Below are 22,119 nucleotides of genomic sequence, written 5' to 3'. Positions count from 1 at the left end.
TATTTGTTAAATTTAAGAAGAAGTAATAACAACATTTAAGAAACAGGATGAAGGTGAAGTGGCCAACAGACACCATTAAACTAAATTCAAACCATTTAATAATCTAAAAATAAATAAATAAAAATTGTAAAAGTTTTCAAAGACTTCATCATTGATTAAGACGAGAGAAAAACTAATAAAACTTCAACATGTTCACTTTTTGCGTAAATTTTATCAAAATTATTGTGATCATATAATTGTTCAAAACATTACAGTTGCATTAGCACTAACATTGAAATAAATATTTATGTATTTGGTTTTTTGTGAGGTTACATAAAATTGCATGTTAATAAACTGAAGGGAAAAAACAACTACCAGGGTAAAATTTCAAATAATTTAGTTGAAAATTATTACGGAAAACTAACTTAACTTTATACTGACATTCAGGTTATTTGCCCCCAATAGCATCTTATAGCAGCAGCAGCAGCAGCAGCAGCAGCAGCAGTATGCTGTATAACCATCACAGCTCATTCAATATTTATGAACCAATTATAAAATAAAACCTTAGTGTTACGCCAGACCCACGAGTCATGGCGTGCTAAGGGTTACCGCTAATGTTACAAGTAAAGGCAGAGGAAAAGTTTTAGAAGAAAATACAAGCGTCAAAATGAAACGATGACGTCAGTTGCAACATTTAGGCCTACTTCAGTTTTAGTCATCGACCACAAAAAATAAAAATAAAAATAAAACATTTTGGTCGTTGACCTCGTTGTTAGGTAGCACTGCAAAAAGTGCATCCAAAGCTATGAGGACAAACCCTTTCCTGTATCTCGCTTCTCCTCGTCGTCTTCTCTCTTTTTCTAAATAGGACACCAGATGGCTTTGACCTTTTTTGGTCCATCTCTCTGGCGTTTTGGCGCTCAACAATAAACTCCCCCGCTAAAGTTGTCGGCTAAACCAATTCTCACCTTGATATCGTTTTGTTTTCCCTATTTTTATTTGGCCATTTCAGACAAAAATTAAAAAAACGCAGAATGTTATGAACCTGTATGAAAATGTAGGTTACAGACTGTCACGGTATGACTGATTTTTTAAATATTTTATAAAGTAGATCCCTACCACCTTCCTCTCCCATCCATCCACTTTATTTGGGAAAGACCTGGACCTTTCCAGAGCACTTGCAGCTGAACAACAGGAGCGCGCGCCGCAGATTCGCTGGTTTCAGGCAGCTTCAAACATTGCGATGTGAGCGATAATAGAAAACCGTAGCGGCGCAGATTTGTTTTCTCCATGTGCTGAGCCGGCGCCCCAGGCAACCGCCCGTAATGCCTGTACCAAAAACCGCTACTGCACAAACCCCATCACACCACCAAACGCCACCAGAATAAAAAAAAAAAAAATCAGGAAAAACCAGCTATCTAGGGCACAGCTACATACTAAAAATTAGGGCTGCACGATATGAGGAAAACTCGCGATATGCGATATTGGTAATTAATATTGCGATAACGATATAAATTGCGGTATATAAACAAATAGCAAAAAAAACAAAAACATTTCCACTTCACTGCAACAGTTTAAAAATTATACTCCAAATGACCCTTGTCGACGTAGGAGGCAAACATCAAACATAAAAGGGCTCATCTGATTGATCAACAACGTTAACGGGTCCTTCTGATTGGTTAAATGCATAAAGGGATTTATTTCATTTGTTCAATATTTCAAGCTGCCATGAGTTTGTTTTTTAGCACATTTAAGGTAATCATTTATTGCGATTTTTGCCGTCTTTTGCGGTATGCATATTGCACAGCTTGATTTCGCGATAACGATAAATTTGCGGTATATTGTGCGGTATATATATATATCTAAAAATACATAAACCTGTGCAGATGACCTCCATGTTTAATAGTATCCCAGCAAATTCCAGGAGGAGAAGCTGCTCCTGGCTTTAGTAAAACAACCCAATTGATCTAAACCTAGATTATCACAAAAAGTACTCAAAATTGTTCACATGCAACAACAACAACAGAAAACTGGCATAACAGTTGGCCATAGTTGTGCTGAATCTCAGGAGTTTACATTTTTACGCCGCATTGTCACTCTTCTGACTGCTTCAGCCAAAAATAACTCGGCAAACAAAGATCTATTTCAACATGAGCTTAGGAAAACCATTTCAGTCTACACGGGGCTGATAATTATTAGCAGCAGTAGAAAAGTTACGTAATGCAACAGGGAAGAGAGCTTCAACGTTGCTCAGCGGGGAACAAACTTCAGGACCATCATTACTAACACGCTGGACCACCATTGCCACCGCAGCAGATTAACGCAGTCATTCCCAAGTCAAATTACCTTTTGAGGATCAAACAAGACCGTACCATGAGGTACACCACAAAAACATACAGGGAGGAACTACTTTAATATGCATGCTAATTGTTCCTATTTCTATCCCATGTTGCTCTTTTAGAACATAAACTGGATTATAAATGACAATAAAAATACTCCTTTATGCTGACGATGATGATTGTTTTGGGATTTTTGAGTTCCTTGTTTGTTTGTTTTTTGTTTATTTCAGCAAAACTGTCTTTTCTTCTAGACCGCCAACTTCTAGAAAAAAATGGCGACTGAATTGACTTCACTTCATTGGAGCCGGACATTTGGTCCTGTTCTGCTATCGGGGCAAGGCTGCTTCTCTGCGCTTCACGAATTAGACTTACGCTACTTCAAAGAACATCAAGACTGGAGCTTAATAAGTTAAAGGGTTAAACACTAAAACAGACATTTGAAAACTTGTGAATTACAAATAAAGGATTACACGTTTAATTAATATGGGAGAATGGGTTGGTAAAATCTCTGATATCTGCTTAGTCGTGGTCCTTGAAATCTACCCATCCTGTCCGTTTTCCGGCTCTCCCTCCCCTTCTTGCTACTGATGATCAAACTCAGATGTTTTCCTGTTTTGATAGACTCATCACACCTGATCCTGGTAATCGTCACAGATGGGGTGATAGATTTTGAGGACCAGGATTAAGCTGCGCTGTCTTCAAGAAAAAACAACATTAACCAACTAAAGTCAGTGTTTTTATACAGCACCTACCGCCACAACACCTTTGTGGTTAAAAAGAAAAGTCCCAAATGATTGCTGTTCAAGCCTTATTGAATGAAACTACAGACCTGCACTTTACACTGTAATCCACAACATCTACACACATCTCACTACTTACAATTGAGGTATGTGACTGCTAAGGAACCTCTATGGATTTTTTTAAACCATCTTCAGGTTTAATAATGTGAAAGTTTTTGGTGGTAACTAGAAGAAATCTACAAAGTAAAGAGAAATATAAAAAATTATGAAACAAAACTATTTAAATAGCGGTGTGAACAAACTAGAAGTAGACGTGGCTCTATGGATCAGCGGTCCCACACCCCTGGGCCGTGGATCATTTGATACAGAAAGAATAAATAACTTACATTACTTTCGTTTTATTTATTTCGGAATCTGAAAGATGTTTTATTTTGAAACAATTGCCCGATTCTCTGTTACGTCCCTCTATGTCACTCCTGACGCAGACCAAGGCGCTCTACTCTGTCACGTGATAGGTTACCGCTAAATTAAAACCCAGGAGCTAGCAAAATAAATAAAAACACACTTCTTTGAAAAGTTTCTTTGTCAACTGCCATAGATGACTAGGCACTGCTCTATAAAGGAAAAATAATGGAATCTGGTAGATAACAGCAAACATGACAAACAGAACCAATTTCATACCTTAAAATAAATATTAAAGAAAACACATAATGTGAAGTGATTCAGTTATTTCGTGATCATGGAACAAAGACTACTACCGAGAAGAGTGATCACTCCTCCATAATAAACGCAATTATCAACAAAGTCCTGCTTGCAGACGTGAAGCCGGGGTTCAGAAGAGTCCACAGCATCTTTACGGATTATAAATGATTAAATATTAAAACATCGTAGAGCTGCACCAAAGTACAAGATGCAAAGTGAAGTGGTCTATCCAATGGAAGAAACAAAAGTGTAGTCTGATTGCTGAGAGTAAGCAACTTAAAGCCCTAGCCACATGCACCCATACAGGTGCTGCAAGTTTTGGGGTCGTCCGGACCCGTGGAGGGTCATAGAGCTGCGTCCGCATCTTAGGGGGGCCTCGCAGTTTCCTGGAGGCTCGTGTGGCCAGCTCAAGGGACGTCATGAAAATGGAAGGAACGATTTTAGCGTGAGTAGTAAGTGTATCGTGTAGTATTTGAAGTTTGGATGAGGCCATCGTCCGGTGCCCAACACCATACTCTAGACCTGAGGGACAATCCACCCATTGGTGCATTTACCACTAAAAAGAGAACCCCAGTTTTGAACTAAAAACTCCAAAAGGTTCTGTTTTGAAATATACATATTGATTCTCAATCAAAATGAAATGTTTTTTCTTTCTCTTAGGCGGATTACCAAAAAAACCCACGTGTCTGCTTCTGGTCCGGCCATTCCGTCAAAATTTGAACCCCTTGTGAACCATGACTAAAAAAGGGTTGCCCTTTTTTAGTCATTGGGAAGGTGCAAGTACTGTAAAAGTGAAAAGTGAAAGTGCTACTTTCTGTCACACCTAGGTGTGTGAAATTTGTTTTCCGCATTTGACCCATCCCCTGGGGGAGCGGTGAGCTGCAGACAAGCCGCGCCCGGGAGGCAGTAGCGTTAAGGGTCTTGCCCAAGGACCCCCACTGGGTGATGTGAATTGCCGTGAATTGCCGTATGTTGCGCTGTCTGTGTAGAACACGCTGGAGGGAAGGTTGCACGTGGGGGAAAACAACGAACAGGTAGAGAGACGGGGGGGGTCACCGATTATGATTCCAGACGCGCAACAAACTAACAGCTGCTTCCTCATAAAAAATAGTTCTCATCCATAAAATTAATGTAATTTATTGGGTTTACTGGATTTAAAGAGAAAAACAAATAGAAAGGAGTCTGCATCAAAGTGAATTTGTTTTGACAGATGGAAAAGTCTGTTCAAGGTTGTGGAAAATGGACAAAAGATCAAAGGAAACATCACACTCATAAAGAATAAAATTAATTAAAATAAATAATTTAGCTCGTGCTGGTTTGCGGCGCCTTCCGTCCGTGAAACCAGGGTTCGACTCCAGGCTGCTCCCTGTTCCCTTCTCTACCTCTGTGCCGGTCCCAAGCCCGGTTTGAGAAGGTTGCGTCAGGAAGGGCATCCGGCGTAAAACATTGCCAAATTTACCATGCGACTTGTTCGCTGTGGCGACCCCTGATGGGAGAAGCCGAAAGTGGAAGAAGATCTTGACAACATTTTGAATCAATACAAGTATTGCCAAATGAGCTATCGCGATATATCGGCAAAAACACTGTTGTGGCTCCCTGTGCTTTCATCTCAGTGGGAAACTGATCAAAATGGCTCTTTGAGAGGTTCAGGTTGCCGACCCCTGCTGTAAGGCTTAAGACTCCTTTTCCATTTCTTAGCTTTTAAGTTTCTGCATTATGTACTTGTGTTAGCTTAGCACTTGCAAACGATACCACAGAAAATACCACTGTAACTGTGAACTCTGAGGTCAGGATAGGATCATGGGGTTGAAGCTTCGGTTTAAGTTTCCAGGGCGTCCCGTCTACTCGCAAACAAACCAAAAGCACTGCGACAGAACAATAGGCCTTTCGAGGAGCGTGAGTGGGTACACACCTTGTTAGGCGCTGTGGCTGAGGGCGCTCCCCGAACTTCCTGCAGAGACACAAAGTGAGAAGAAATTATGAGTGGGTCGGTTACCAATCACAAGCTCCTGCAGGGTGACGGTGGGTGGGAACGCTTGCACTCTGGCCTTTACACATTGAGGTCACAGTGAGGTGGCGCCGTGCCGCCACAGATCTACGAACTCAAACTTACTCAAAACTAGCTTCTGTCAAGGCTATTGCCTTGCAACTAAATTAGGTTTCTCGTTTTCAATGGAAGCCTAATTCCCGAACGGCAATTTCACACAAGACGCACAACTATGAGGTGTGGATGTGTAGAAATTCCACGTCAAAGGTTGCTAAGGGAATACAAACAGTTTCTTATCTGTTATCTGTTATCAGAGTTTATAGATGTATTATTAGCCCATGTGACGCAAGCTTATAAAAAGGTCAGAGAACTACCAAAGATTCCGATTTCGTGTTACTGCAAACTTGAGCAGTACTTTCAATTGAACAAATAGAGTTTTTCTAATACTATAAAAGAAAACACTACAGTTTATCTACCATTTTCCAAACCACTAAGAGAGGACACGCTTTAGATCAAACCAAAATGTGGAAAGATGTTAACATTTGAACTTGTGTTTCACAGCACTGAACCTGGAGTTTGTGTTTCAACCACAAACTCATCCAGATCAGACAGGAAACAGCTCAACATGTCTGCAGTCACCGACACTAATCTGAGAAAAAAAAACAACAACCCTAAAACTAAAAAGCTCTAGAAGTGCAAATAAAGTGCGACTTCAAGAACAGTTTTACATCAATTTTGATCTTACAGTTTTGATCTGAATCGCTAAAGGAAACCATGACTGCCACCACATGAACAGAGAAGGGTTGTGACCTTTGCAGCACCTAAAGGTTTTCTTTGTTTTTTTTCCAAATCAAGGTGAAGACGCAAGAATCTGCAGACTCGGTGGTGAGCAGCAAAACACAAACTGCCACACTTCTTCTTCTTGTATCAGGGCTCCACCACTTAACCGAGCTTCATGAGATGCGGTTGAGTTCTTCTTGTATAATCGCACAAATGCAACACCTCGGCAAATACACAACCACTACACTTAAAAGAATCCTAATCTGCTTTTAATCCTTTTTAAATTCATTTCTCAAATTGCTTTTTCTTTAATTAAATCCAGGGAGAAAAACATCAGGAGGTGCCTGAAAGTGAGGCGGTCCGGTCCGTAACAATACGTTTTCTACTTATTAGAAACAGAAAGAACCGATTGCAACTTTTGAGGGTTTCCTTTCTTCTGCCTGCTTTGGTTTCAGTTTGGCGTGGATCATGCAGCGCATTCCCAATGAACCGTAAATGACTGCATTTTCTGTCTGATGTGGTTAAATTACAGCTCACATTCAGGTCCATGCAGAAACATACACTTCCAGCAAAATGCTTTTGGAAGAGCTTCATTCTTGGCACATGGTTTTTTTCCTGCCATTAGTTAATGTATTATACTTTCTTAAGAATTTTTCTGCCCTTTAGGAACTAAAAAGATCTTCAAGTTACAGAAAAATCGATATTTCATCAAAAACAGGTGGTACAGATAAAAGCAAAAACAATCTCGAAAAAACAATCATTTCCAAAGAAACACGAGTTGACTAAGAAAAAGGTAATCTGATTGATTTAATCGATGACCCGACCCTTTAACACTTACGCTGTAGCTCCAGTGTGACATTCTTGAGACTACCGTAACTCTGTTATTGCAATTAATGTAATTCCAGCGGATTCTAAAGCGGAAAAACGCAGCTTTGACCTGCTGTGCAACACTTTCCAGTAGCGCCGTGTTCACACGATCAACGTCAATCGGCTGATTCTGTCACAGAGAAAAGCGGCAGCATTATGCAACACTTTATAAGCAACGTGGTGCAAAATCGGCACAACTTTACGTTATTAATGTGTTGTGTATCAGCACAATTTTATGTGGGTAATGTCTTGCATAGCAGTACAACTTTGCTTTAGTAATGTGTTGCGTACTGGCACAACTTTACATAAATAATGTGTTGCACGCACATTGACACAACTTTGTTATTAATGTGTTGCGTATCGGCACAATGCTAGATTAGTAATGCGTTACATTTCTGCGCAAAGCCGTTGTGAAAAGCTGCTTTTCTCTGAGACCGATTTTGATCCGATTCCCGCTGATCGCATAAGTGGTGGAAGAGAAACAGTTAAAAACAGTTTTAAAGTCGGATTCCTGTTCATTCCTGTTCATTTTTACTGCAGATAAATATGGGCTCCAAATATCGGTTGTCTGTCTCCCTTCTTCACTACTATAAACCAGTATCGCTCTGGAAAAAAGCCATTTCAATCAATGTCATAAATAAAATTATTTATTTTCATAACTTCACTAAATTGGTTTAGAAAGAAAACCTGAAAGATGAATTGAGAGTAACTGTGTGGAGTCGTATCTTAAACTTAATCCAAAACCTTTTTTTCCTTTTGTTCAACTTGAATGTTGTATAATGTGGTTCGTATAAAACGATGTAATGGTGAGCTGAAAGGTGCAAACAGCAAATCATGGAAGCAAATGTAGAAGCTGTGAGTAGAGAAAAACTGTAAGGTAATTTGTGCTGGAGTCTGAAAAAGGGACTGAAGGTGGAATCATTATGAAGAAGCGATCAATAAGGTTCCCACAGTGCAGCACTGAAGCCTCAGCGAGCTAATGGATTCAACAAAAGCCTCTCCCTTCCCTTTCTCACTTGCAAACCTCAACTCAAAAACTGCAAGTAATGGAGGAAGAGGTGCTGCAGGGAAAAGGCAAAATGAGGTCAAAGGGTATTTAAGGTGAAAGGCAGCGGGGGGGATGCTGGGAAATAAACAGAATGTATTTAAGAGGACATTTGATAGCAGGTTCAAGGAGAGAGGAAAAACCATTAACTAAATGTACTTTTGGTTCTTTCATTTTTATGTATTTTTAGACATTTAACACTTAAATCTGCAGGTTTAAACATGCATTTGTTGAATGCATGAATCCGCCCTGAAGCCAGTGTTTTGTTGCAGCTGTTTCGAAGTCGAGTGCGTTTTTCCATGACCGTGTTGCGAACAACGAGCTATGTTTTAGTTTGAAGCAGTGCAGAGAAGCAGGGAAATCAAGGTTGCCACCTGTTCAGGAGTTTTGGCTTGCAGATTCTGTGAAAAACCACTGTCCGCATTTCTGCTCACATCCATAAAGTCAGTGTCGTATCTGTTACTTCAGACACCGACACCAAGGGGGTGGGGGGCTGGGGGCAGGAAGCCACAACAGGTAGTGTTGCAGAGAAGCCAGATGAAGCGTGCTGACTGCTGCACTTGCGGAGTGTCGGCTAGAATCGACCACAGGAGACACGGAGTTAAGTCGGTGTTCAGGCTCCAGCCGTTCAACCTAAACCGATTCAAAACTGCTGGACTGGACTTCATTCGACAGCAAGCAGTTACCAACCTGTTTCTATATCTTCTATTTATATCATACTAATTCATATTTAAGTAAAGTTAAAGAAAGAAGAAGCTTTGCAGCAAAAAAAAAATGTTTTTCACAAGTTAATTATAAAACGTATAATAAACTAAAAGCTCAAAGCTCCACCTAACTCAATGTACTAAAAGTTAGCCTGAAGCCATGTGTGTAGCAGTGTGTAAAAGTGTAAGAATGTCCTCCTGCCTGGATTTTTTTATGTTGCATATTATCAGTCTAATATAAAAATGACAAAAAAAACTACTTTAAGTAAACAAAATATAATGGTGATCAGGGTAAAAGTGCAAATCGTGTTCCCCTGGCAGACTTCAGAACCACAGAAAGAGCCAATGAACAGACTCACAAGCAACCAAAATCTGCTGAGCAAACAGAACAGAAAGGCCTGTCTCAGCGTTGCTACAATACATCTTGATGATCTCCATAGCCACGATTCCCACGCCAGAGGCGTCAGGTCTTAATGATAGTCAACGTACAGAAGCGAGCAGAGGTCCTGTGGGACGATTTGAGCATCGGGCGAAGCAGTCTAGCAGGCGCCCGTTTTACGTATCATGGCGCGTTGTTTCCAGATTTCAAACATCTGACCTTTGTCTAAGAATTTGTGTTGCGTCAGCCACTACGGGGTCCGGGCCGTGACTCGTTGATGATGCAATCGGCAGGTGGAGTCCAAAAACAACAATAAGGAGAATCTGATCGTTCAATAAAATAATTCTCTCATTTTTATTCTTATTTTACCCATCCTCAGAGTAATGTGGGACAAAACCGTCAAAGTGGGTCAAAGAGAGACTCAAATACCAATGAAAGCGTCTGTCATTCAGACGCAGCTCCTGATGGTGAACATCGCCGTACAGGGAAAGCCTCTGAATGATCTCATGAACCCAGACATCCACTGGGTTGAGGATGGAACTGTTGGTGCAGAGTAACTCCACCCCCTCTTCCTTTCCTATTGCTGAGAACTCACTGTTCACATGTTCTTCCACTAGCTCACAGGCCCTCAGACCCCCAACCTAACATTGCAGGTGCAACAAAAACAGCAAGCCACATTGGAGCTAGAAATACTTCAAAATGCAATTGCGTCCTCCATAATCAGAAAAAAGCCACAAGAACATGTTAAGGCTGCTTAGAGGCCACAGACATGAGCATTTTCAAAGCAGCTTCACCAAACATTGATGAATACTCGGACACAGTCAGCAGCAACATAGACTGGTGCACCTCCATTTGCATTCCAGCTCGGACCAGCTGCATCTTCCCTAACCAAAAACCCCGGTTCACCACAGATGTATGCAAAAAAAAAAAAAACAATCAACAAACGGCGTGCAGCCTTCAAATCAGGAGACAGCAAAGCGTACAAACATGCTCGCTATGACCTCCAGAAGTCCATCAAGGCTGCCAAAAGAAGCTACAGCCAGAAAATTGAGAGCTGCCACAGGGTCACCAACACAAGAGTCCTGTGGCAGGGGATCAAAACAATCACCGACTACAGTACAAACACCAGCAGATCAGAGTTCCAGAGTAACATCCCGCCAGACAGCCTTAACAGCTTCTACGCAAGATTCAACCAGAACAACAAAGAGGCTGCCCTAAAGTCCTCCTGAGCCCCAGAAGAGGCTGTACTGCAGGTGTCTCACACAAAGGTCCTCAAGGCCCTGAAACAGGTGAGCCCGCACAAGGCGATGGGACCGGACCACGTTTCACCAAGGCTTCTGAAAGCCTGCGCGGAGGAAACGCAGGAAACGGTGCCCCGAATCTTCAAGTCCTCCGTGATCGTGCCGGTCCCCAAAAAAAACACACGTCACAACAATGAATGACCTGAGACCCGTGGCTCTCACTCCTGCAGCAATAAAAGCTGGTTCTGTCACACAACTCCCTGGTCGACGAATCAGTAAACCCCCACCAGTTCGCCTGCCGCCCCAACAGATCAGCAGAAGACGCGGTGGCCCTGGCACTTCACTCCACCCTGCAACATCTGGACACCAAGAACACATACGCCCTTTTACTGTTCCTGGACTACAGCTCTGCCTTCAACACCATCAGGCCCCTGAAGCTGACTGCAAAACTCGCAGAACTGGGAATACCAACACCCACCAGAAACTGGATACTGGAATTTCTCACTGACAGACCACAGGTGGTGAAGATGGGAAAGAAGCTCTCAGCTGAGCTGACAGTCAGCACCGGAACACCACAGGGGTGCTGCCTCAGTCCAAAGCTGTTCTCACTCTACAACCACGACTGCACCTCTCCAACACCATCATCATTAAGTTACGTATACAGACGACACAACCGTCCTTGGCCTCATCAGAGGAGGGGACGAGTCTGCATACAGAGACCTGGTGCAGAGATCACCATCTACGGCGAGGACAACGCCCTTGTTCTCAACGTGGAAAAAAACAAAATAAATAATCGTGGACTACAGAAGGAAAGCACCGCCACATCAGCCGCTCATCATCAACGGGACTGTGGTGGAGCCGGCCGACTGCCACCGGTTCCTGGGTCTGCAGATCACTAACAGCCTCAGCTGGGAAAGGAACACTGTTGCCACAGTGAAGAAAGCCCAGCAGACGCTGTACTTCATCAGGCTGCTGAAGAAGGCCGGACTAAAACACAGGACCCTCACCCAAGCCTACAGGGGGCATCTGGAAAGCATCCTCACCAGCGGACTAACATCCTGGTTTGGTAACACCACCACAAAAGAGAGAAAGATGCTGCAAAGGCTCATCAACACACCAGGAAAAATCATCAACCTGCCATCCATTGAGTCCATCTGTAAACAGCGCAGCAGGAGGAGAGTGACAAAGATCATCAGACAGACACCACCCCGCCCACGCATTGATCCAGTGTGTGGACTCAGGCCACAACCTCAGAAGTCGCAGGACTGAAAGCATCCATGCACACACCACACGCTTCCACAACAGCTTCTTCCCAGCAGCAATCAGAATGCTGGCACAGGACATCAGAGAGGGAAGACTGGACTGAATCATGCGACATGCCATCCAGCTAGGACATTAAGTGCAATAAACATTTCCCTCCACATGTGCAATAATTTTTCTGAAAGGTTGGGACACTGCAATATTCATATTTATTTATTCATATTTATATTTTATACTTTGTACTCTTGTTGTCTAGTTTTATTTAATTTTATTTCTTCTTAAATTTTGTCCTTTTCTATATTCACCCTAACCTGAGAGATGCCAAAGAAAAACTCCGATGTACGGTATGTCCAAACGGCAATAAAACCTTGAATTGAAGAAAACCAAAAACATCAATTATCTTGGTGTGGGCCTTTAACATCAGCGTCTGTAGAGACTGTTTCTGCCTTAACTAACCACCTCGGTGCTTTTCAAGAATGAGTGCAGTCTGCTTTGTGCTCTGGGGATCAAAGTAAAGCCGCCATTTTTCACTTTCTTCAAAGATCTCAACCTCATCCAGATTAAACTTGAAGCATGAGTAGGGTTTTTTCTCTCTATTGCTTCACAAATACTCAGATTAGATCAAGATGGAGCTTGGGGCAAGATAAAAGGAGGTGATAAGGAGCACAGGAGCACCAGCTTCTCTCTAGCCACCTAAGAGTTGCAATAAAACACAACCGATCATCTCTGCGATAAAAAAACAAAACGTCAGCTTCTGTGTTTTTTTTCCCGTTTGTATGGATCTTTCTAGGAGTTTGTAAAGTGTTAAAAGCTTTAAGTCTTTAAACTTAAAGTCTTATTGGAGAAAAGTTTCTGTTTCTTTGATTGTCTTTCAGGGTCTAATTTGTTTACCCAGAAGGTGTACTTCAAATCCTTTCATTTTTCTCAATAATCAACAGTGCTGTCAAAATGTTTCCGACGACTTTGGTAAACTATGACGCTGCACCGCTTGATGGATTGTTAGAGCATTATGGGTACAATAGTCAGGCATCTGGTGGAGTGGTACATACTGTGCTTCAACATAATGAGCTGAAAAAGTGAGTGTACTGGTTTGTGTTAAAACTGAACAATGTTGAGATATCGTGACTGTTATGTTGCTCTCTGCTAAAGCTGCCTATTGCAGATTTGAAAAAAAAAGTTTAAAAAAAACAATACAATTTGCTTGAAAACTTCCCATCAACTCCTCTAACCAATCGCCTGCCTCTTGGCCCGTCTAGGCACTTTGGGTAGTGTATTACATCATTCTTACGGTTTAGTTAATGTGTCCCATTAATCTGTTGCTTCCGATGGTTTGAAAAATACAGTTGCTATGACACCTGCGACTGAAACATGATGGGGGCGTCGCTTAAGAAAAATAGCGAGGTGTTCAGAGCCAGGTGTTCAGAGACTTTTTTCATCACTTAGCAATGAACTCCCTTGCAATAAACCAGAATATATCATTCATGTGTCTGCTTAAATGAGTCACAGTTCTCAGGCACATTACTGTAAAAGAAAAACATTGGTAATGGGGCGAAAATGTCACCAGCAGGCTGTGCTTCCGGGGTTCCGGCATCAATCTTTGATTTGTCAGATTCATATATGACGAAGAGAAGGAAAACAGTTGCTTTGCATGACTGCGCTAACACATGCCATGGTTGTGGGTGACGGTCAACACAGTTCAGGAACAAACACACATCAAAGCTTACAGATAAAAATAATGTACACTGCACTCATTTCATGATTGTACTGAATATCTATTTATCTGAAAGTTATGGGTTTGTTAATTATGATCATTTTTATACAGCCATGAATTGATAGATAAATCCAGAAGAATAAGAATTCTATAAAACTCATAATTCTTTTTAAAGCACAAGAAAGTCAACTGTAGCTGTGCAACCAATGTACAAAAACAAAGGGCAATGCCAGGTTATCATTAAATAATAAGGTAAACAACTTTAGACATCTATGTAGTGCATTTCTGAATTAAGCCATCCCTCTTTATGTTAGGAGGAAATGGCAATAAATTTATAAATACTAAGATTTTAGAGTCAATCTTCCTGCTATCATTATGAAAATTGCTGGAGGTCAAGTTGACATTTTTGTAGAAAAACAGAAACTTATAAGTTGTGTCTATAGGCAAATATCCTACAAGCTCTTCTGAAATGTTATGTAGACACCAGTAGAAAATCATTCGGTTCAATTAGAAGTTAAGAGATCCTGTGAGGAATGTAATCAAAGTTAAGTAGTGCCCAGTGCATTTGCTGCTGATTTGTGACTTGACCTTCACAAAATGCACAAGTCTGTTAAGAAAAATAGAATTGACAGCACTAGTGTCCTGTTACATAACATCAAGGATATACTGCTCAAACCTAGATGACTGCAGAGGTGTACTTTTACAAAGTTCTTAAAACAAACTCACAGTAATTTCAAATCACTCAATTGTGCACAAATGTATTTGTACGTCTAAATTCCTCCCCACATCAAACTATACAACACAGTACTACAGTGACACACTATGTATCTACACAATGCTTTTCATTTGGTGTTTCTGTTGTCGTTTCAGTCGTTTTTGGTTCTCCTAACAGGTATTGTTGTTTTGGTGTGCTTTTTCATTTTTATTTTTATTTAACTTATACCATGGTCCGGGTGAATACTCAATTCTGATTGGCTGCTGGGTGTGCATTAAAAAGTGATAAGGCACAGTGATAACCTTATGCCCCAAAAAGAAGTTCCTGTTACCTATCTTAAATCTTCTGTATCACTGCGCCGGCTTCTTTAAAACAACCTTTAGCTTCATAATCTGGACAAAAACAAGCGGTAAGAAGTGAACTTTCTCTCTGAACTGTTGCTTTATTCAAAATCCATTGGGATGATCAGCATATATATATATATCACTTTATATCAACGAATCTTGACTGCAGCGGTGATTCGGCGCCTTGTCACGTTACCATGACAAGGTGGCGCACCACGGATCAAATAGTTTACTTTTTTGAAAAAGCAATCCAAATCTGGAAAAAAAAACAAGAATTAAGGACTAAAAACTGGTTGATATTTATTTATTTTTTAAGTGACCATGGTATAAGCGGCTTAATGGCCTTCGAAGTATGCATTAACTAATCTAATCTAAAATAGTCTTGAGAAAACCCAACGCTTTCTTAGAAATAGTTTCAACTACAAATGATTATGATATAAATATGTCCTTTCTTTGGATTGGATAAATAGAAAATAGCTGAGACTTTTTCCTTAGTTCCAATTAGTAAATAGATGATAGTTGGTAGCATACTCTGGAGGGGCTCTCCATGGTTAATAAACCTCCTAATTAGATAATGCAAAGCGGACAAACAGGCTTCAAAATGCTCAACAACAGTCTTTATGTTTTCTATATTTTGCTGAAACCTTTAGACAATTCGTGGCTCCTCTTCCTCCTATTTATGCTTGGTGTTACGCAAACAAAGGCACACAACACATAAGCCAACTTTTATACATACAAAAAAGCTTCATGTGCGAGTTGTATATTGCCAGGACCTAGTAGTCGTTGCAAAACGCAGTTTTAAAAGGGTGCCAACAAGTTTTCCTCCCCTTTTTAAAAAAAATGTTTTTCTGTCTCTTAGTAGTTGACCAAAGCAGATGAAATTAAATAAACCCAGCCACACCAAAAACACAACTATTTTTAAGAGATACTGCAGAAAATGACACTAAAGTGCCAGTAAGAGCCAATAGTTTCATCCGAAACTAAAAATATTGAAAAAGAAATTGTCCGTTATTAGGACAAGCATCATAAAATATTGCAGCGTTACGGGCTTTTGCAGAGCTTGTTCTTCCCATTGGTTTAAATCAACCCATAGACATGAGACATCCTGATTCATAGTCAGGTCAAAGGTTAGGGCGCAGCCTCTGGGGCCCTCTAACATACAGTTATGGAGGGCCCCATAGGCGAGAATGCGGCAGCCTGACTATATATTCAAACGCAACACTTTCTACCGGTTCTTCTTTTCAAATTTAGATTATAAGATGCCAAACATCTTGCGTTTATAAATATAACACAAGTACTAAAGTAAACTGCATCACAAAAACACTAAACACAAAAGTCAGGGAGGAAAAAAGTAGGTTATGATTACTTGCATTAAGCATCACTTTGACTTGTTTGAATTACTAACCAACAGTTAGAACCAAGTCATTTACGAAATCATCAACCCATATGATTGATTTGTCAAGCAGTGCTATACATTTCTGATCTAAAACCAATATTTGTGAAGAGTCCCATTCATCCAAGATGATTCCAACAGTCATCTTGGCGTAGTTTTTTAAATTAAAGTAAGACGTTTCAATTCTTAAGAAAATCCAGATTAGCCTTTTAAAAAAATAATCTTTCTACCTTAAATCCATTTTTTCCCGTTTTGTGTATGAATTTTCGTTGAGAAAGTTTCCAATTTCAATAAATTTTACATTCAGTCACACAAACACATAACACAGACATATCATATAAGAGCTTTACTGTACGACTACTTTCAAACACTATTTAGTTACTTTGACTGGATAGCTGTATTACTTTACTCTTTAGGGAGAAAGCAGCGTGTGATGTGGTGCCCCCCCCCCTGACGTCTCCAGTGCACTCACTGCCACAGAGCATAAAGACTCAAAGGCTGACACTCATCGGTCTTAACACAGAAGGACCTGCCAGCTGCAGTAATAAAAAGGTGTTGACCACTCTGTGTTCTGACAACGTTCACGGCCTTTGAGCCCAGAGTGAAAATGACAGGAGTTCCACATGAAAACTGGCTGATCCCAATCTGAACTGACCTACATGTTGGGATCCATGATTCTTCTTAAAAAGACTTTAAAAAATACAAGAGTTTTTAAGAGTAAAAACTAATTTTGATGGGCTTTCGGCCCTTTTCTCTATAAAACAACAGTATTTCTGTCTTACAGCTTTCAAAACATTTAATTGTTGGGTCACAAAAGGACTTTGTTATAATCTACGTGGGGAAAAAGGGTCATCGTTTTATTCATCAATGAAAATAAAATGTTGTAGTAAATAAAAGTTGATCTGTGCGCTTAATTTCGTTGCTAGTTCATAAAAACTAAACTAACCCCCCCTCCCCACCCCAAAAAAAAAACAGAATCTAAAAATCTGAAACCACAGTCGATAAATTGTCTGCTGTGACCATGAAACCAAATGTGCAGCTTGTGTGGATTCTCATTAATATCTTCACAGCGAGCTTTAGGACAGTGCACACAATAAGACTTGTGAAGGAAAGATGGGGATCGTGGTGTGGGATTATGGTCATAAAAAGAGTGTCTGGTTCCCCCGCCTCGGGGCTGATAACGGATATCACGGCTTCACTGACTGGCCGTCCGCTTCATTATCAGCAGCAGTCTTCCCTCGCAGCTCCCGCTGAACTTCATCGCCGCGAGCAATTACTCTGACACCAACCATTTGAAGTCTGTTTTAATGAAAGTAAGAAACTTGTGGAGAATTAGCAGGGAAAAAAAACGATTATTTTTTTAAAATCACAGATTGGAGGACGGGGTTTTCCTACACGACTTCACTCAAAATGATAAACTCCCAAACAAGTGATACACTAGAGACTTTTGGGAGTGCAAGCAGAACGGGGCCCAGGGTGAAAGACGAATGCAGGCTGAGGCTCAGGCATCGTCTTCCCTTTTTTATATTTCACTGTTCCAAACACAGACAAAAACAAATGGGTGGAAGTAACAAGTCTCACCAAGCCAGCGAATGTGCGTGTCAATGAAATTCTGAAATGCAAGCCCGCTGCCAGCACTAATCCAGGCTGCCTATTGAAAAATACCTGCATACTGATGTCAGAGCCCCAACATGCAGCTTTACATCAGCTCCCTTCTCGTTTTTTTTTTTCTTCACCCCGTACAGCTCAAAACTTTGCTGTGTGTGGTCCATCACACACAGATCCAAACACAGCTTTTAATTAGATATTTATTACAGATAAAAAAAAGGATTGCAGATGAGGCAGTCAGCATGGCTTGTGTTTTAATGACTGTTAGAGGCGAAGACGATGAAGTGTGTAGGAATATTGTCCAAAAGTCTTTCAGGCAGCATCTAAGGTTCGTATCCGAGGCTGCAGTGTGCCAGCTCTCCTGCCAACAGGGAGGAGTGACAAGGGCAGCCTGACTACAAATGTCAAAACTTAACAGTTAGAAAATCCCACAAAAGAAATGTATTAAAATTCTTTACAAGGGACGATAAATACAGATAACACATTCATCGGTGTGTGAATGTGTGTGCACATGGGTGACAGGGACTAAAAAGCACTTTGGGGCTTCTAAGAAGGTAGTAAAGTGCTGTATAAGTCTAGACCATTTACACATTATGATAAAAAAGGTTTTCTTACTTTACCTAAAGCTATAGACTTCACCAAACAACGAAGATAGCAAACCTTTCACACCAAAGGGGATTGGCGTGGCAAAGGCAGCCAGTTTCAATGTTTAAGTGAAAAAAGAGATGCAATCAGAGGTCCTGCGGTGTGATTTGAGTGTCTGCACATTTTGGGAGGCACGGCGAATATTCAGCCATGCAAATTCAAAGATCTGAGTTTTGGCGAAAGATTTGTTTCAACCAATCAGGAACTCAGCTTTGGCCCATGATGTGTTGATGATGTGATCTAAAACCAAGAACGAGGAGAGTCTTAACTTCGTATTTTTCTTATTTGTATCGAAACAATAATAAAAAGGTCCTCTAATTTTATTCTTATTTTACCGCCTCGGACTAATGCAGGACAGCAAGTTGTCAAACTGAAAGAGAAAGACGGAAGCTCTTCAAAATACATGAAACTGTTCTGCTAACATCATTCATGTCTTCCATGCATTTACTGTAAATAAGACATACAGCTTTACAGTCAATGCTCCTCTGTAGTGATGAAGTTAAAAACTTTTGACAGTAGCTCCTCCAAAACGCGCACCTTATCAGAGGCGGAGGGCGTGAATTTCCTCGCAGCCTTTATTTAATCTAATTGGTTATATCTTGGCTCAGATGAAGCTGCGTTACTCTGTCTCCAGCGTTGTCTTGCCCACAGTGCCATCTTGAGTGCCATCAAACACGATGGAGAGAAATGTTTTCTTGCATGGAGAAGCCCAGGCGGATATGTTGAAGGTACATAAATACACAAAACTTTATTGAAATGGTAAAAAAAAAAAAAAAAAAAAAAACATGTCAGATCTCTGCATGACATAGTACTGGCAGCTATGGCTGTCATTTTTAACCCCTTTAGAAGACCACTGGGAATGCTTTGACAATAGATCAAAAGATGATCAGAGTGGGACTTTAAACTGTTAATAGAAGCAAAGCTTGTTAACAAAAAGTGAACTAGTTCCTAGAGGGGTGTGTGTGGGGACACCAAAAAGGAAAAGAGGTGTGTGATCCGAGCGGAAATGGGCTAGCTTCATGTTGCACGAGCAGACACAAGGCGGAACGGAGAAAGCTCCGATCCGCCTGATGATCTGCCTGACCCTCAAGGCTGAGGGACTGCAGATGGCAGCGGTCTGGGAGCTGCCCCGAGACACCCTGCTGAGGGCAGAATGAAAAGCAGCATGTGTGGGTTTGCATTTGGGTGTGTGTTTGCGTGTGTGTGCGAATGTGTGGTGGGGTGGGTCACTTTAGTCTGCACTTGAAAAAGCTTGCATGCACACATACACCAGCAACAGCAGCTCCATCTGTCTTTTGACATGGGAGAGCTTAATGACAGAGGGAGAGAAGCCAAAAAAAGCTTGTTTTTCTCCGTCTTTCCTTTTCTTTTTGCCCTCCACCTCTTCTTCTCTCCGCACTCTCCAGCATTAACGCTGAATATGGAGCAATCAGGGCAGACTTTCTCCATCCGGAAGAATCCTAGTCACCTTCGAGGCATACACTCACTCGCTCAGCAATTGTACACTACAATAAAAAAAAAAAAAATCAGACACAAATGACTTCCAAAAAATAAAGGACTGTAGAGCTAGCTCTTAATGTGCAGCTAATCTCTGCGACTTTAATTTTTTTATGTCCCAACCAGTCTGTGAGTAGTAAAGCTCTCAAAATCACTTCATTTTGAATTTATAAGTGAAACTTTGTTACCACCGCGTCGCACTAACTTAAAGAATCTCGTTCTTATACTACATTCACATCGGGCTCTGAAACACGCTTTCAACCAGCTACTTCCAATGAAAAAACTGTGAAAACACCTGTACATGTGCACCTCAGGCTTCCGTGTTCAAAACTCTCGCATTAGTGTGCGACTACGCATGTTTTTTTAAAAACACGTAGCCCTTGAACCCGTGTTCAAATTAAACCAGTTGAACTCTGACCAATCTGGGACTTGGATGTGGTAGTGACGTACAGGTAGCGTCCTTTTCAAGACGGGTAAGTACAACCCTTTGAAAATGGATCATGAAGGAGAAATTCAAAAGTATGGTTTGTACCCGGTCAGAACTATACGACACCAAGTCTTTCATTTGTCAGAATAGAAAAGATTCAGAAAAGAAAAAACCTGGAGCAAGATTCGCACCGCTTTGACATTTTGCACAAAGCCTCTTCCGAATACAAGTACATGTGCTAGTATCAGGTAGTGACAGTGCAGTGTGAACACCGTATACTAAAAGCGCGTTTTTTAATGCGCATCACATGTTGGATGTGTAGATAGAATTAAATTTAAATGTGCAATTATAATTATCCAAACTAAAAGGGATTGTTGCATGCAAAGAATTCTGGGCAAACAAGTGAAAATCCAACATTCGGAGCATTTAGCATCAAGTTAAAACAAACCAGAGTACCTGGAGCAAAATAAATACTGTGAACCCCAAATTAGCACAGTAAAAACGTAAAAAGGACTGCCATCTTGTAAATTTGTCAATACTACCCAAGCCAAGGCACATATACACACTAACTGTGTTTAATAAAACAGGCATTAAAAGTCTAAATATTATCATGCGTGTCTACAGTTGTGGAACAGGCTGATAAAGCAGCTCCGCTTTTCTATTCAGGAGGCTATAATACTTGTGTTGTAAAGAGATGGGAGAAGACAACGCAAGGGAGGTTTGAACCCTCCATGAACCACTCTGTCCTGCTCCTTCCTCTCTGCCCCCACCTCCTCCCCCAACTCCTCTGAGTGAATGACTCATTGCTGGAATCAGAAGGAGCCCAGGGGAAGTATTGTGAGCAGTCTTCATCCACCACAAACTACAGCTGCCCTCACTGTGGGGCTAAGTGTGTCCTCACAATCGGAGAAGGTCATGGATCTGAAACAGGGGATCCCTATGACTGACTTCAAAGCTTTTACTGAGCACATGCAAGAACGTAGCTGTGGACTGTTTCATTTGGTGTTTATTTCCTTCCACGACCACAGGTGTATCCAACTGTGCAGACAGCTTCTGTAAAACACCTGTGAAGAAATGCGACCCCAGTGATAAGATGCCTCTATCAGTCCTGAATTTCCACACCACTATATATTTCATAAGTCAACTGTCACTGGTCCTATAACAAAGTGGAAGTTAGGGCTGCACGATATGAGGAAAACTCATAATAACTCATATAACAATATAATTTGCGGTATATAAACAAAGAGCAAAACAACCAAAAAGATCATTCCCATTTCATTGCAACAGTTTAAATTTTATTCTCCAAATGACCCTCGTCGACATAGGAGGCAAACATCTAACATAATAGGCCTCCATCTGATTGGTCAACAACAGGAAGGGGTCCATCCGATTGGTCAAATGCATAAAGGGATTTCTTTGATTCGTTAAATGCTTCAAGCTGCCTTAAGATTGTTTTAAGCACATTTAAGGTAACCATTTATTGCAATTTTCTCTGTCTTTTGCGATATGCATATTGCACAGCTTGATATTGCGATAACGATAAATTTGGGGTATATTGTGCAGGCCTAGTGGAGGTGAATCAGAACAATAGAAACTCAGCGGTTTAGTAGGTCGTCCCGGTGATGGTCAGAGAAGCCATAGGGGCGAACTTGGCAGCAACGCCTCTGTCCGTCTGCCCCAGGGCAGCTGAGACTACATCAATAGTCTTAGGTCCAACATCAGTCTCTGACGTTACAGATGTGGAGTAATCGTCGGT

General features: G+C 41.1%; 1 protein-coding gene across 2 annotated transcripts in view; it reads right to left on the bottom strand.

The window, feature by feature from the left end:
* rbpjb (recombination signal binding protein for immunoglobulin kappa J region b) overlaps positions 1 to 22,119 on the bottom strand; it is a 48,943-nt gene that overhangs the window by 14,405 nt on the left and 12,419 nt on the right. Inside the window, exon 2 of one of the 2 annotated variants that reach the window (XM_023965818.2) lies at positions 5,673 to 5,711. The exons of the other annotated variant lie outside the window; for it this stretch is intronic. Coding sequence (XP_023821586.1) covers positions 5,673 to 5,711 — 39 coding nt within the window. The remainder of the gene's footprint in view (positions 1 to 5,672; positions 5,712 to 22,119) is intronic. 2 annotated transcript variants of the gene reach the window in all.

The sequence above is a fragment of the Oryzias latipes genome, chromosome 18 (assembly GCF_053564925.1).
Source record: "Oryzias latipes strain Hd-rR chromosome 18, Olatipes_Hd-rR_3.1".
Taxonomy (NCBI): Eukaryota; Metazoa; Chordata; class Actinopteri; order Beloniformes; family Adrianichthyidae; genus Oryzias; species Oryzias latipes.
Note: the sequence above shows the minus strand (reverse complement) of the source record. Positions and strands in the feature narration are given on the sequence as shown.